Source organism: Desmodus rotundus, chromosome 7 (assembly GCF_022682495.2).
Source record: "Desmodus rotundus isolate HL8 chromosome 7, HLdesRot8A.1, whole genome shotgun sequence".
NCBI lineage: Eukaryota > Metazoa > Chordata > Mammalia > Chiroptera > Phyllostomidae > Desmodus > Desmodus rotundus.
The window spans coordinates 118,490,524-118,504,782 of record NC_071393.1 but is presented as its reverse complement, the minus strand read 5'-3'; the positions used below and the strand labels follow the sequence as shown (position 1 = coordinate 118,504,782).

The 14,259-nt window shown below is 46.7% G+C and overlaps 1 protein-coding gene and 1 non-coding gene across 3 annotated transcripts in view; one reads left to right on the top strand and one right to left on the bottom strand.

Annotated features, from left to right (window-relative positions):
- Window positions 1-13,137, bottom strand: part of ADCK1 (aarF domain containing kinase 1) — a 127,774-nt gene extending 114,637 nt beyond the window's left edge. For both annotated transcript variants that reach the window (XM_053928786.1, XM_053928785.1), the window contains exons 1-3: window positions 13,046-13,137; window positions 4,971-5,116; window positions 2,615-2,698 (exon numbers count right to left, since the gene is read on the bottom strand). In XM_053928786.1, the coding sequence (XP_053784761.1) occupies window positions 2,615-2,698; window positions 4,971-5,105 (219 nt within the window). In that variant the 5' untranslated portion in view covers window positions 5,106-5,116; window positions 13,046-13,137. The remainder of the gene's footprint in view (window positions 1-2,614; window positions 2,699-4,970; window positions 5,117-13,045) is intronic.
- On the top strand, window positions 6,325-6,454 carry LOC112312121 (small nucleolar RNA SNORA11). The gene has a single exon (XR_002975563.2). It is a non-coding gene; the product is annotated as a small nucleolar RNA SNORA11 (small nucleolar RNA).
- Window positions 13,138-14,259: the final 1,122 nt, after the last annotated feature.

Genomic DNA, 14,259 nt, shown 5'->3' with positions numbered 1-14,259 from the left:
TCTGATGGAAGAACACACTCCTGCAGTATTTACTTATTCTCTTTGGCACCGCTAGCTCCTCCTTCCAAGGCACGAGTCGGGGACAAGCCTATACCTGTTATCTGATGCCAACTACCACATGCTGCTCTTGTCAAATGCCAGGCTGCACTCTCCTTACCCGTCCCCCAAAGCTGTCAACTCCTCCAGGAGCTGCGGCACCAATGCCTTTCAGATGACTTACACACGAAGGGTGACTGTCTCTATGGCACCTGTCCCCCTGCCTGCCCTGCCCCTGTGCTCTGGCCTGGACCTCTCTGCAGAATGTCACTCTGGTGGGTTCCAAAGCCCATAGCACTAGTTAGATGGGCACAGGAGGGCAGAGAAAAGCAGGGAGGCATTAAATCTCACAGACTGTAAGATCTTCCAACACAAACTCACATTTCATTTATTTTTTCACTCATTCACTCAACAAACCTGGGTACTGTTGTAGCTGCTTCAGACATGGGGATACACAACACAGACCAACTCCGTGCTTGTGGAGCTGAGTAGACATCTGACTTATTTTTGATACCTGCTTTACATGTACATTTCACAAAATAATCCTTAGTAAGTGCTATAACCATTTCCAGCCTACAGACGAGGAAAATGGAAGCTACAAAAGGTTAAATGACCTCCCCAAAGCTGAGGCACAAACTCAGGTCTTCTGATTCCAGACCTTACTCTCTTCCTGGGGCCTCACCTGAGGCAAGGAGCTAGCAGGGTACAGCCTGGCGTTGAAACAGACATTAAATCAACTCAGCCGTAGGCATCATCACTAGAGGTAGAAGATGTAAAAAAGAAAGACCTAATCCCTGATAGAACAGAATCTATAATCTAAATAGAAACACATGTAACCAACTATCATTTGTGGCAGGAATAAAGAAGATAAGAGTGATTAAATTCAAATAGGAATCTATCTCTGAAATAATACACAGGAAATAATGATTGCCTCCAAGCAGGAAAGTTGGGTACCTGAGGAACAGGGATAGGAGAATCATTTTGTATGTTCAAATATTATATATTTTGAATTGTGTACCATGTGAATCTATTTCCCATTAAATGACGCTTTGAAGATGCAATCAGGCAAATCCTGAATGTGGGAAATTCTACAGGATAAATGATCTGGTTTCTTCAATAAGCAATAGCTCAAAACAATTTAAAAAAGAGAGGGGTAGGGGGCAGAAAAATTTAGGAAACATCAACCAAATGCAATATACAGGGTCTGGCACAAATAATGCCCCTATTACAAAATCTTTTATTACAAAACCATAAGCACATAATTCTGTAGCATAACAATATCACAATAGCAAGCATACCATATGACATTTTAGGTGAAATGGACAAATTCAAACTATAAATTATTATATCATATTATTACCCTACCAACCACACTCACGGAGGCCTTACTTCTGCCGGATCCTGCATGTACCTTGTTTGGATCCATATTTGAAGGAACCAACTTCAAAAATACATTTTTGTAAAACAAGGAAGATTTAAGTGTGGACTATTAGAAGTTACAAAGGAATTATTATTAATTTGTCATTAATTTTGTTAGGTACATCCTGGTATTGTGGTTAAGTTTTTTTTAAAGGTCCTTTTCTATCACAAACACATACTACAGTACTTACACATGAAATAATACAAAGCCTGAGATTTGCTTTTAAGTACTCAGGCAAATAATAATAATGAATAAGTATAAACAAAGGAATAAATAAATAAAGGGGGAGTAGATGAGACAAGATTGGCAAACTATTGATAATTCTGAAGCCAGCTAACAGTTCTGTAGGGGATTGCTATACTATTCTCTCTACTCCTGTGGATGACTAAAATGTCCATAGTGAGAAGTTTAAATAAAAATTTTAAAAATTAATTATTCCACCCACCAAGAATCATGACTGAGAAAGGGGTGTTTGGGCTGAGTCTGGAAGGATGACTTGGAATTTTCTGAGGGGCGAAGGGCACTCCAGGCTGAGCAAAGACACATAAATCTATCACAAACCTCTCTCTGGAGGAACCAAAAGTATCTACATTTGACCCCAAACTCAAATTGCATCCACAAAAATGTCCTCTTGCTTGATGCCCTAACTCTCTGGGAAATCTAGTCACAGCATCAAAATCAGCCACCCTATTCCAAGTGAGGACAGAGTGTGTGGGGTCAACAGCTCCACTCGGAGGCCTACAAGAGGCCCCGGTGTAGCCTCCAGAGGACAGAAAAGCAATTAACCTCTTCCAGTTGGGTTTTGCCTGACAAAGCAGTTTGGAAGCCAGCTGAGTTATCTCAGGAACAGAGCCTTCGTCCCTCCTGAGTCATCCCAGACACTGGCGCTCTGTAGAAACACACAGCATCTCCCCAACAGCACCTTGCAGTTCATAACCTTGGTACCACAGGATCTGGCTTGATGTCAGCCTGCCAGCCGAGCCCATGGACACTAAAGCACCTCCAATGAGGTGGTCCTTCCCTCCCCAGCCCCCATCCTCAGTCCCCACACTGTCCCCAGCCCACCTCCAGCTGCATACCGGAAGTGTGCTGGCTTGTAGCCACTTCAGGACTTACTCAGTCCTGGCCTGGCTCAGATGGGTCCCACGGGTCTCCTACCTCGGACTGAAGCTGCGAGTACTCCTCTGAGCCATAGGGGACGCTCCTCAAGGAGGTGAGATAGTCGTAACTGATGACGGCTGTCTGGGAACCAAGGAGGGGGAAAACTTAGTGCCCAGACATCAAATATCACTCCTCTGCCAAAGAACTAAAGCTGCAGGCCCCTGACACAGGTGGGAACATCTGAGGGAATGGGCAGTCCCACCCCTAAGATGCTCTGCCCCCAGCTCTTAGCCTGGCTGGCTGCTTCCTGTCATTCAGAGCTTGGCACAAATGCCACTTCGACAGAGTTCCAATCTAAAGTTGCCCCACCCACCAGGAACTCTCAATTGTCTATCATACAAACCCCCATCCCAAATTACCTTGCTCATCTATTTCCTTGTATACGACTCTCTCCCCTCTGCTAGAATTTCACCTCTGTGGGCAGGCACAGGGGCTTGTCCTTCCTGTTTGTTCATCGTCATATGGGTAAATGCTCAGTAAATAATGGTTGAATGAGTGCTGTTGGATAAACTTATCCCACCTCTCTGTACCACAAATAAACATCATTTTATATTTGTTTGCTCTAATAGCATAAATTTTTATTCTCGGTCCCCTGGCCAAAACTTCTAGTGAATCAGATTACACACTGCCAGATATCTCAGGCATGGAGGAACTGTGGGGATTGCCTAGCCCAACCCTTCCCTTTTAGAACTGAGCAACTGAGGACCCTTGAAATTAAGGGTCTTACACAGCTGATATTGAGAGGCGTTTGCTCCTTTGCACCTCCAAAGCTTTATCTCATTTGACATATACTTGTTGAATACCAACCGCGAGCAAGACCGGGTCACTAAGCAGTGCGGAAGGACAGTCAAGACCAGAACCCTGTCCTTTAAAGAATGCACAGCCTAGTGACTAACTTATAAAGCACGGGTAAAAACCTTCCACTGCTTTTTCCAACTATTCAAATCCCTAAGGTTCCATCAAACCCTGCTTCCCCCCGCCCCCAGCCCGCATCCTGACTCCCAGCCCAAGGGCTCACTCCTGTGTCTGAGGTCCCACAGCAGTGGTCATCTGAGTCACCCATCTCACCGTACATAGCTTTAGATTGTTTTCCGACCCATTCACATGAGCACTTCTCAACCAGAAGCTCCCTCAAAGCTGTGTCTAGGTGGAACAGTTTGTTTTCACTCCTCGAAGCTTGTAAGACACTTTTAGACCCAAAAAGGCACTCAGTAAACATGGAAATCGTTTCATCGCCCACAGCCTGCTCATCTATCGTCTGTCTTGATTCTCTGCCTCAGCGCTCCCTAGAGGACAGGCACCACAGTGGCCTCCCCTCTGAGGCAGGCCAGGGACTTGACAACCCCAAGTGTAAGGAAATGGTTGGACAACCCGGACAGGCTGCATCAGAATGCACTTCACCAGGGGGAAGAAAGGATGAGTTCATCCTGCAGCACAGACAGGAGGAAAGAGTCATGAGGCACGTGGGATCTACCCACAAGTAAAGGGGACAATTAAATAGGCCTGTCTGGGAAAGTGCTTTCCACAAAGAGGACATGGTCACACCAAAATGATGTGCCTGAGCCACTGGAGAAAACCATCAATGGTCACATAGTCCATTCAGATTATCTGTCAGTTTGGGGGTTGGGGGGGTCCCCAAAGTCCTCCGAGGCCTAGATGCTCTGGGTATGAGCCTGCAGCAGGAGCCATTCACACTAGCTGATGAGAGAGGGAGAGACACCAAGTTTTCTCATAGAAAAACAGCAAAGTAGCAAAGTCTTCTTTCCAGGTATTTGCTGAGGAGCACCACCCTCTGAATCTGTGACTAAATTAAGATATGGAACTTAAAATGTAAAGACTTTAAAGCAGAGATCCAGCCCTGACTGGAGTAGCTCAGTGGGTTGGGTATTGACCCACAAACTGAAGGGTCACCAGTTCGATTCCTGTTCAGAGCACATGCCTGGGTTGCCGGCCAGGCCCCCAGCTGGGGACGTGCAAAGGGGAACTGACTGAAGTCTCTCTCACACATCAATGTTTCTGTCCCTCTCCTTCTCCCTCCCTTCCCCTCTCTCTGAAAATAAATAAATTCTTTTTAAAAAAAATAAAAAATAAAGCAGCGATCCTGTGCAATCCCACTCTCTTCAACTACGGGACGGCAGAGGTTGTCCATACAGGAATACTGATCAGTATGTGAAGGTATACAGCCATGCCTGGGCAAGTGTGTGGCAGGAGCTCTGCGCATGTAAGGGTACATTTGTATCTCCACATACATGTGACCGGCATGTCCATCTGTTACATGTATGAACACCTGTATGCAATACTGTAGTTCCTCTCCAGCCCCAAATGAAAAAAAAATATATATATATATACCTACCGTAGCAACTGCTCTGCCAACCCTGACAGCACCAAAGTCATTAGGGTCCAAGTACTTGTTACTGTAGAGGCAGAGGCCAGAGGCAGCGAGCGCCATGCTGGTCCACGAAGCGAGCCTGAGAGCCCTTCTAGCCATGTCCCCACACCCTGCAGAAGGAAAGAAGAGAAAGAGAAACAATTGAGTTTCATAGGCAGACCAGCATTCAAATCCAGGCTCTGCCCCTTAATAGGTTGTATGACCTTGGGTCATTACCTTAATCTCATTGCACCTCAGTTTCCTCACTTGTAAAACGGAAGCATGCCCAACTCAAGTCACTGGGATAAAATGAGACCATGTGTATAAAATGCTTAGCACAGTACCCAGCACAAGCCAACTTTCAACCTCAGTCTTCCTTCGGCAGCGCCAAGCACTGTTCTGGGTACAGGGACAAAGTGAACAGAACAGACCAAGTCCTTGCCCATGAGGCACTTAGACTCAGATGGGGTGACAGATTATAAGCAAATAGACATAATTTATTAGAATGCCAGCTGGGATTAAGTGCTGAGAAGAAAATCAAAGAGGGTCAGAGGAAAGATGATGAATGTGTGATGAGGGATGCCGTTTTAGGTAGGAAAAGCAGCGGAGTGGGTCAACAATCATTGCTTGTGACTCATTATACCACCAAGCACACGCAGGCATCATTAGCCCTCTGCCCAGCTCAGAAGTGGTCAGGCCACAGCCAAAATGGCAGCTGGTCAGAAGCAGACAGGTAAGCCTTCCATGTTTGTCTGACTTTTGCTTAGAGGAGACTTGCCTTGTCTAGACTGTGAAGTCTTGGAGTGCAAACACCACGGCGGCCATCACAGCGCTGCAGGGCGCTTTAGCATTCGGGTTTTAGGGTCTACCCCCGTCTGTGTAGCCAAACCCACACTCACAGTCAGTGGGGCCAGGTGGGCTCCTGCCTGCCCCATACCTTTTCCCACCCTACTCAGATCTGCCTCAGTCCACCATTTGGCCACACAGTCACTCGGGGGCCCATGCACTTGATGAGCTGCTCCCCTCTCAATTCCTGGGAATTCCATATCAGCCAAACATCCTTGACCACAGCTGCAGCTCCCAAAGGAGAAGTGTACCCAGGAGGAGCGCACCACCAAGCCACCTGCAGGTGCAAACCTTACACAGGTATACAGAAACGTTCAGGTCATCACCTGCGTCTTCCGCTCTGGACTCAGTCGGTGGCCATCCCCTCGCTGCTCTGTGCCTCCGTTTCCCCTTTGTGTGGAAACTATTGCTACAAACAGCCTCGTCTTCATTTTCTGTTTTGACTCATGCCTCATAATGTAGCCACAGATTTTTTTTAAAGTATTCACAAGTACAGGTGTGCTCAGAGCAGGGGGCCTGAAGGAATGGCTCCTCAGTTTACAACACACCCAACAGGAGTTCAGGGCTGCTGTGTGGAGGGGCACAGAACTCATGCCCTTCCTGCGAGCAAACACCCTACCGTGTAAAAGAAAAAAGAAGTATTCACAAGTATTTCTTTTTCCATTCTTTTACTTTCGACTTACATGTCATACTGTTTCTCTAAAACAGCACATAGTTCATTCTTTACTGTTTGTGTTTAATATAATAATTTATGGCTTTAGATTTAGCTTTACCATCTCTTCTATGCTTCCTATTTTTCCTACGTGTTCTATTTCTTTCTCTCTCTTTTCTTGACTCTTTCTGGACTCAGCACTTTTTACAATAGCATACTCTTTATTTTCTTTACATTCTCTTTATTTATGAAAACTTCCCTCTCTCTACATCATTCTGCTAACATTTCAATAAATCAAAGGTTCCTTTCAGACAGGGGCACTCGGTGGTGGAGAACGTGCACTCCAGGGTCCAGCGGGCCTGGGTTTGGGTCCAGACAGACCACTTACAAACTGGGTAAGCAGGGGCAAACTGCTCTCTCTGAATCCCGTGACTTAGTTTGTAAAACGGGGATGGTAACAGCTGTGCCTATTTGACGGGTGCATGAGTGAAGAAATCATGCAAAGTGTTTGGCAAGGTGCCACCTTGAACAGAGTAATTACCACCGCTATTACCACCACTGCTGTTATTTCCTCACCCAACACCAGGCTGTGGTAAAGGGTCTCACTGCTCCCCTGCCCATCAGCTCCCAGAAGACTTCTCATGCCCACTCCTAACATCCCAGTAGGCCCCCACCTAATCCTACCCCTTCACCATGATCTCTAAACCCTCAGTCTATAGTATTTTCTATCCAATAGGGTGGCGTGCTCAAGTCACCCTCCACCTTGTTTCTTCCAAGGCACAGATTCCCAATCAGACCTGGAAGCACAGAGTGCCCTCAGCTCCTTTCACACCTCCTGTTCAAGATCATCAGTACGAAAAGGTGCATAAGAGGTGATTCAGGCACCTTCCATGGGGGGTCTGCAGAGAAGCCCACGTTAAGAATGAGACCTGGCCAAGTGGCTGAGTTGGTTGGAGCATCGTCCTGTATACCAAAAGGTTGCAGGTTCGATCCCCAGTCAGGGCACACACCTAGGTCATGGGTTCAATCCCAAGTTGTAGTGTGTATGGGAGGCAAGCAATCAATGTTTCTCTCTCTCTCTGTCTCTTTCTCTGTCTCTCTTTCTCCCTTGTTCCCCTTCTCTCTCTCTAAAATCAATAAACATATCCTGGGTGAGGATTTCTTTTAAAAAAGGAATTGATCCCTTTGGAAAAAAAAAAAAAAAAAGGAATGCAGTATGAGCCAGAAAGATTCATGGCTCTACCGCTCACCAGCTGTGTGACCTTGAGCAGGTCACAGCCCCTTGGAGCTTCCATGGAGTCATCTATTGGGTTGGCCAAAAAGTCCATTAGGTTTTTTCCGAACAATGCCCCAGTATTTCAAGACAACAATGCTTAGTTATCTTGAACTTCATTCGAAACAATTTTGTTAGACTGTATTGTGACAGCTGTCGTATCGTCATTCATTTTTAAAAAACATCAAAATTGGTGAATTTTTGTGCAGCCATTTTAATATTGAAGATGGAAGAACATGTGCAACATTTTCAGTGTATTATGCTTTATTATTTCAAGAAAGGTAAAAACGTAACTGAAATGCAAAAAGAGACTTGTGTGGTGTGTGGAGAAAGTGCTGTGACTGATCAAACATGTCAAAAATGGTTTCCGAAGTTTCTTGGTACTACTGACATTTTGGCCACATAATTCTTTGTTGTGGGTCTGTCTCATGCATTGGAAGATGTTTAGCAGCACCCCTGGCCTCTACCTACTAGAAGCCAATAGAGGGACATAGCCAACATACTCAAAATATACAAATCAATTAAGTTATTGGTGAAAATGAAAAACGTGTCTGTTACTTTACGGAAAAACGTAATGGACGTTTTGGCCAACCCAACACAAAATGGAGCCGTTGGCAGCACCTACCTCACAGGGTCATCGTGAGAATCAGCGTCGTGAGATGCTGCTTTAACGAAATATCTACCCCTCTCAGTAGTGCAACTTCCTTACCATTATTTTTTTAAACTTCATTTCTTCTCCGAACATCTGAAGAACCTACGTACAAGACCTCCTCGCACCTCAGGATCCAGGGTTTGGCACAACCTCGTACAATTAATAAAGGAGGGTAGGAAGGCCATCACATCCTGCCTGAACCACTCAACCACTCCCCATTGCAAACTCTTTCCCACATCCCATCTAACCTTCACCTTGCCACTTGAGTTATCACCATCCTAACCCACAAGTAACATTCACTTCACTCCTACCTCCCCCTGACCTACCAAAAAGTCCAAATTCTCCAGCACAGCCTTCAAGGACCCCACCACATCCTCCACCCAACCCACCTTTCCAATGTCATCTCCCAAAATATCCCTCCACACTCACTCCCCCATCATCCCTCTATGAAGCCTTTAGGGAGCCAATCAGAATTCTTTGTTTCTTCCTCTCTGGTCTTACCAAGCACTGCTTTTATCTCTAATTATCTGGTCCTATACATGCCTCTTCCACTAGATACAGAGGGTACAATTTGCTAATAAGTAAGTCTGCTAATAAAAACACATGACTGAATGAATAAGTGAGTCTGTTTTTCCCCAATCCATTCTAAGCATGGAAACTTAAGTCCAACTGTGCATTCTTCTGCTCTCAACTCTCCAACGGCTCTCACCTCCCTCAGATGAAGAGCTGAGGCCTTGGCATGACTTACAAGATCTGACCTGACCTAACTGCCCAATTCCCTCCAGGGTCTCAGCCCCTTCCCCCTTCCACTCCAATAGCACTGACCTCCTTGCTATTCCTCAAACATGCCAGGCACCTTCTGGCCTCAGAGCCTTTGCACTTTCTGTTCCCCCTACCTAGGACAAGAGTCAACAAACTACATCTGTAAAAAGGCCATATATATATAGTAAATATTTTTGGCTTTGCAGGCTATAATGTCACAACAATTCAACTCTGCATTATAGCTCAAAGCAAAAAGCAGTCTAGATGATAAGTAATGGGTGTGACCAGATTTGGTGCTCAAGCTATAGTTTGCGAAACCTTGGCTTGGCTCACAGTAGGTGCTCCAAAAGTATTTACCGAATGAATACATTGATGAGTGAATAAACTATACCCCATGAGCCTGTGCAGAGGCAGTAACAACGTAGGTCTCCAGCTAAGAATCACAGAGCAAGGCTAACAATGGGATCGCCATCCTCCTCTAGTCACTCCCAGCACCAGATCCCAGCCCTGGCCTCCTCTGAACCCCATCTCCTAGTTCAACATCCTCCACGTCTGTCCCTGTAGGCGGTGAGGCCACCCCTAGCCTTGAGACAACCTCCAGGCAGGGAAGCAGTGAAGCAGACACAACCCCCAAGACCCGGTTTTCATGCAAATGTCCTCAATAATAAAAGAGGTGGAAATTGAAAAACATAAAACAGATGATATAGGAGCCAAACTGTGTCTAAATAGACTGGAGCTGGAGTTTTCCATAAGGTGTCAGTGAGTCTTTAACATGCAAATGAGTTGCTTCCTTCAGGGTATTTTAAAAGACCCTGTCAGCCGTGAAATATGTCTGTCCATGAAAAACACCTTTTATTATTAAACCCTTTGCTAATGAATCACCTGTCCTCTTCTGTTTACTTGCCTTTTTGACTTTCACCTGAGTTTCCTGTCATAATAAGCACACACTTGGCGAGGACCTGTGGGGGGGGGGGGGGGGGGCGGACAGTGTTCTGATGCCACCAAGACCCTAAACCTAATATGACAATATTAGCAATAACTAACCTCTCCAAAGCCCTTTGTACTGCTTATTTTATTAGGTATTCCACACAAGCGAGTGAGATGAGATAATTATCATCAGCCCAGGTATAAGTGAGCAATCCCAGGAGCACAGAGGGTGTGTGATTTGCCCCAGGTGACAGCTAGTAAATGGTGGAGCAAGGGCTTGGGCCCCTTTATTTATCACACGTGACCTCCTTGACAGGCACTCGCAGACCTCCGTTCACCAGCATTCTTAACACTGTTCACAGGTTAACTGCATCAATCACCGTGAGCAGGGACTATGATTTCTGACCCTCCGTACCGCACCCAAACAATGCCGGGCATGTGGAAGATGCTGCTCGGAGCCCTGGAAATCAACACCCTGTCACCAGAGCAACCAAATCACCTCGCTAGAAACAACTGAGTCTGTGAAACATTTAGGAGAGCTGTGTTACTGTCAAATCTATGATAAGAATGGTATCCATCTCGTTGGACCATTAGGGAACACCCCAGAAGGGGATGAAATGAGGCAACAGGAAAAGTCTGCAAAGTTCTACAAATGGAAGTTGATGGTCAAATAAAATATTCATTCCCTGGACAGAACTAAACGGTGAACCAAACACTTCCAATTCCTGGGCCAGTGAGTGGCTAGACCTTTTTAGTTATCATCCATCCCCAGCCCCCTGCCCATGCCACATTCTGGGACAATAAGCCTGGAATCACCTTGCCCTGCCTGGTGCACAGGTGAGAATAGCCAGAGGAAAGGCACTTAGGGCTCTAATTGCTTTAATCCTGTAAAATGACCACAGCCTCCTCCCATTTCCTAGACAGAGTATTTGACAAATGAGCATTACGTTTTTCTGGTCTGCTCCCAAGACTGGAAAAGACCCAGTCATACCTTTCAAGTAATCAGGTTTTCAGGGAAACCTGGTTACTGTCGTGGATAAAAAGCAAACAAGGTGATGGTACCATCATGTCTCAAGTCTGGAGAAACGCTGAGTCAATGCCCAGGAACCTTCTAGTTGGCCTGAGCAGGGTTACAATCTGCCCTGCCTGAGAGTGATGCAGTCCCAATGTGGCCACGCTCCCCTTCCCAGTGTTTGATGCCCAGAAGGTGGCTGAATCAATATTGAGTAAATAAAGGAATCCCTGACTGATGCCAAGGTCCCAGCGTAGACAAGGAAAATAAATCTCACCCAAGCAAGGAATAAAAAGTCTCCATTCTGGGAAAGAAGGGCTCAGGGACAATCAGCCAGCAGGTTAAGTGCGTGAGCTTCCAACAGGAGAGGTCGAGTGCCAAGTGCTTAAACACCTCATGTAGCTTGCACAATACATTCTGACGTGCACACTATTAGAGCCCCATTCTACAGATAAGGAAGTTGAGTTTTAGAAAAGGTACGAAACACGGCAGAAAAGCTAGTAAGTGATGGAGCCTGAACTAGAATACAGGTGTGTCTTTCCAACCAAGAGAGCACAGGGTAAAGGTAAACAAGGGGCTTGCTGGGCCCTGAGGTGGGTCACTGGAGTCCCTCTGGTGTGCAAATCTAAACCCAGGAGGTAAATCAGTGAGTTAAGGGGGATGGGAGGGGGAAGGAATGGGTGCCTGAATCAAGTAGTATTCTTGTTATAGGTCCCTTGTCTGACAAGAAAATGTGTATAGCAGAAAGAAATGAAAGGCAAACTCTCAGAGCAGAGGTCAAACCTCGCATCCCTAAGGGCTGCTGAGAAATAGTCAAGCCAGTATAAACTACATTAAAATCTGTCTGTAAGGTAACGTGGGGGGGAACTAACAGTGTACAAAGTAACACGCACATGTTTACTATAATTACAAAATCTAACCAGCAAACAAGGACCAAAAGGCCCATAACCAAGTGTAAAGAGTTGGAGCTTTAAGGTCATAGAATTTTTTACTATACAACAGTAGAACTCAAAAATAAGCCCCCCGACCAGCAACATCCCACCTTCTAAGGGATGCAAATTCTTGCTCCAGGCCCAGACCTACTGAATCAGAAACTTTGGGGATGGGGTCCAGCACTGTGTTGTAACAGCCCTCTGGATGATTGCGATGCACGCAACACGTGAGAATCACCGCAATGAGAAAATGCTTAGAGAAAACGTGTGAAGGCACAGATAAACTCTAATTCACTTTCAACGGGGCAAATATTTCTGGAGCCCCCACGAAGTGCCAAGCATCGTGAAAGTAATCAATAAATACTCGTTGAATTGAATGACTTCCTTGTCAGTAGAAAGTAAATGCCACTTAAGCTGGGGAGACAGCTGCATTAGGTGTCTCTCAAAGGCTGCTCTCCAGACACTGGCTGTTGTGGGCACTCATTGATTGTGCGACCAAAAAGCGAAAGCGCAGGGCTCTGTATGGTGGTGGAAGTAAGGCGCGCTCTGGCAAACGCCGCACGTCCAGCTGGGAGGGCCGAGGTTTCTGCGTCGCCCCTGCTCTGGTTCACGCCACGCTCCTGCCCCAGCTGCCTGCGTCTTGGAGCTCACAGACTACCTGGGGGTGAGGACGTCTGAGTGAGCCACCTGCTGCCCTCCTCCAGCTCAGCCTACAGGCAAGACTGGGCCACCGAAACAGCCAGTCCACGCTTCAGCCCACTGGTAAGCCAAGCTGCAGAGTAGCCGCAGAGAAGGCAGGGCACTTCCAATCACCCGAGCCAAGCGCCAGTGCCCGGGGTGACAAGGTCACTGGCTGGGGTCTCCTCCCGGGTCCCGAGGTGGCTGGAGTGGCCCCAGCAGGGGTGGCGCCCGGCGCGTCCACAATGGCTGCCCCGCGTTCCACGCGCCGTGGGACCCTGGCGGCCCCGGCTCTGCTCACGCCTCTGAGTGGCCGCCCTACTCACCCTGAGGGAAACCCAGCTTCGGTGCCCGGCCTCCCACCGCCGCCGGTAACGGGAGTTTTCAGGCAGTGTCGCTCTCCTCCACCCCCTGACTGCGTTTGGTTAGGCCGGAGCGCCGCGCCGCCTGCTGGGACTTGTAGTTCTTTTGGTTCCCCAAGCCGTAGGGACCCTGGACAAAGAACCACGAGGTCCCACCTGACCGCTGAACTGGGGGAGACGGAGAGGTCACAGATACTTTACCTATCAGATGGCCTTGCCTCTTTGCCGGGGCTGCGGACACGGAATCTTCCTGAAGGTTTTTCAAAAGGCTTTCCAAATAGGAAAGTGTTCAGTAGAGGATGGAGTTGTGGGTTTCTAACCAAACGCAGGTTCAGCTGCCTTCCCCAGTGAAAGCCAATCTCGTGAGACAGGTGCTGGGGAGAAGGAAAGCGGTTTATTCAAGTGCCGCCAAGCCCATCTTACCATCTCAGTGCAGGCTAGGGGTTTTATCAGGAGGGAGAGGGAAAGCAGAACAAAGAGATTGTGGGAGGAGGGTTGAAAGTTCTCTAGTGTAAGTCGACACAGTCCATTCTGCTAATTATCTCCAAACTAACCAAGCAGAGGTCTCCTTTTCATGGTTGAGAGTTAGCAGGTCTGCCGGAGTCAGAATGCTAGTTGCTGCACTCAGCCTACTTTCCGGAAGCCAGTTCCTATAATACGCGCAAAAGGCTGTTAGCATTTACGGCAGGCGTGACAATCCCAGGCCTTTTTTTTAAATCCTCACCTGAGGATATGTTTTTATTGATTTTGAGAGAGAGAGAGAGAGAGAGAGAAACATCTATGTGACAGAGAAATATTGATCAGTTACCTCCCATACATGCTCTGACCAGGTAGCAAACACACAACCTACATATGTGCCCTTACTGGGAATCGAACCTGCAACCTTGTGTACAGGACCATGCTCCAACCAACTGAGCCACCCAGCCAGGGCCCAGCCTTTCTTTTTAAGGCCTACCTTCTGTTCCCTGATTCGGGAAGAAGCATTCTTTATTATATGTTGTTTAATCAAAAAGGTTATTTCATTGGTTAACATAAGATTTCATATATCCTCTGTAACAGGTTGTGTATTTTAAATAAGATGTTAGAACAAGTAGGTAAGGAAGAAATGTATTTGCAATTTACTTGCAGTTGCTAAATAGTAAGAATGTGCTGATTCATCTTAATTATCTTTGGCCCCA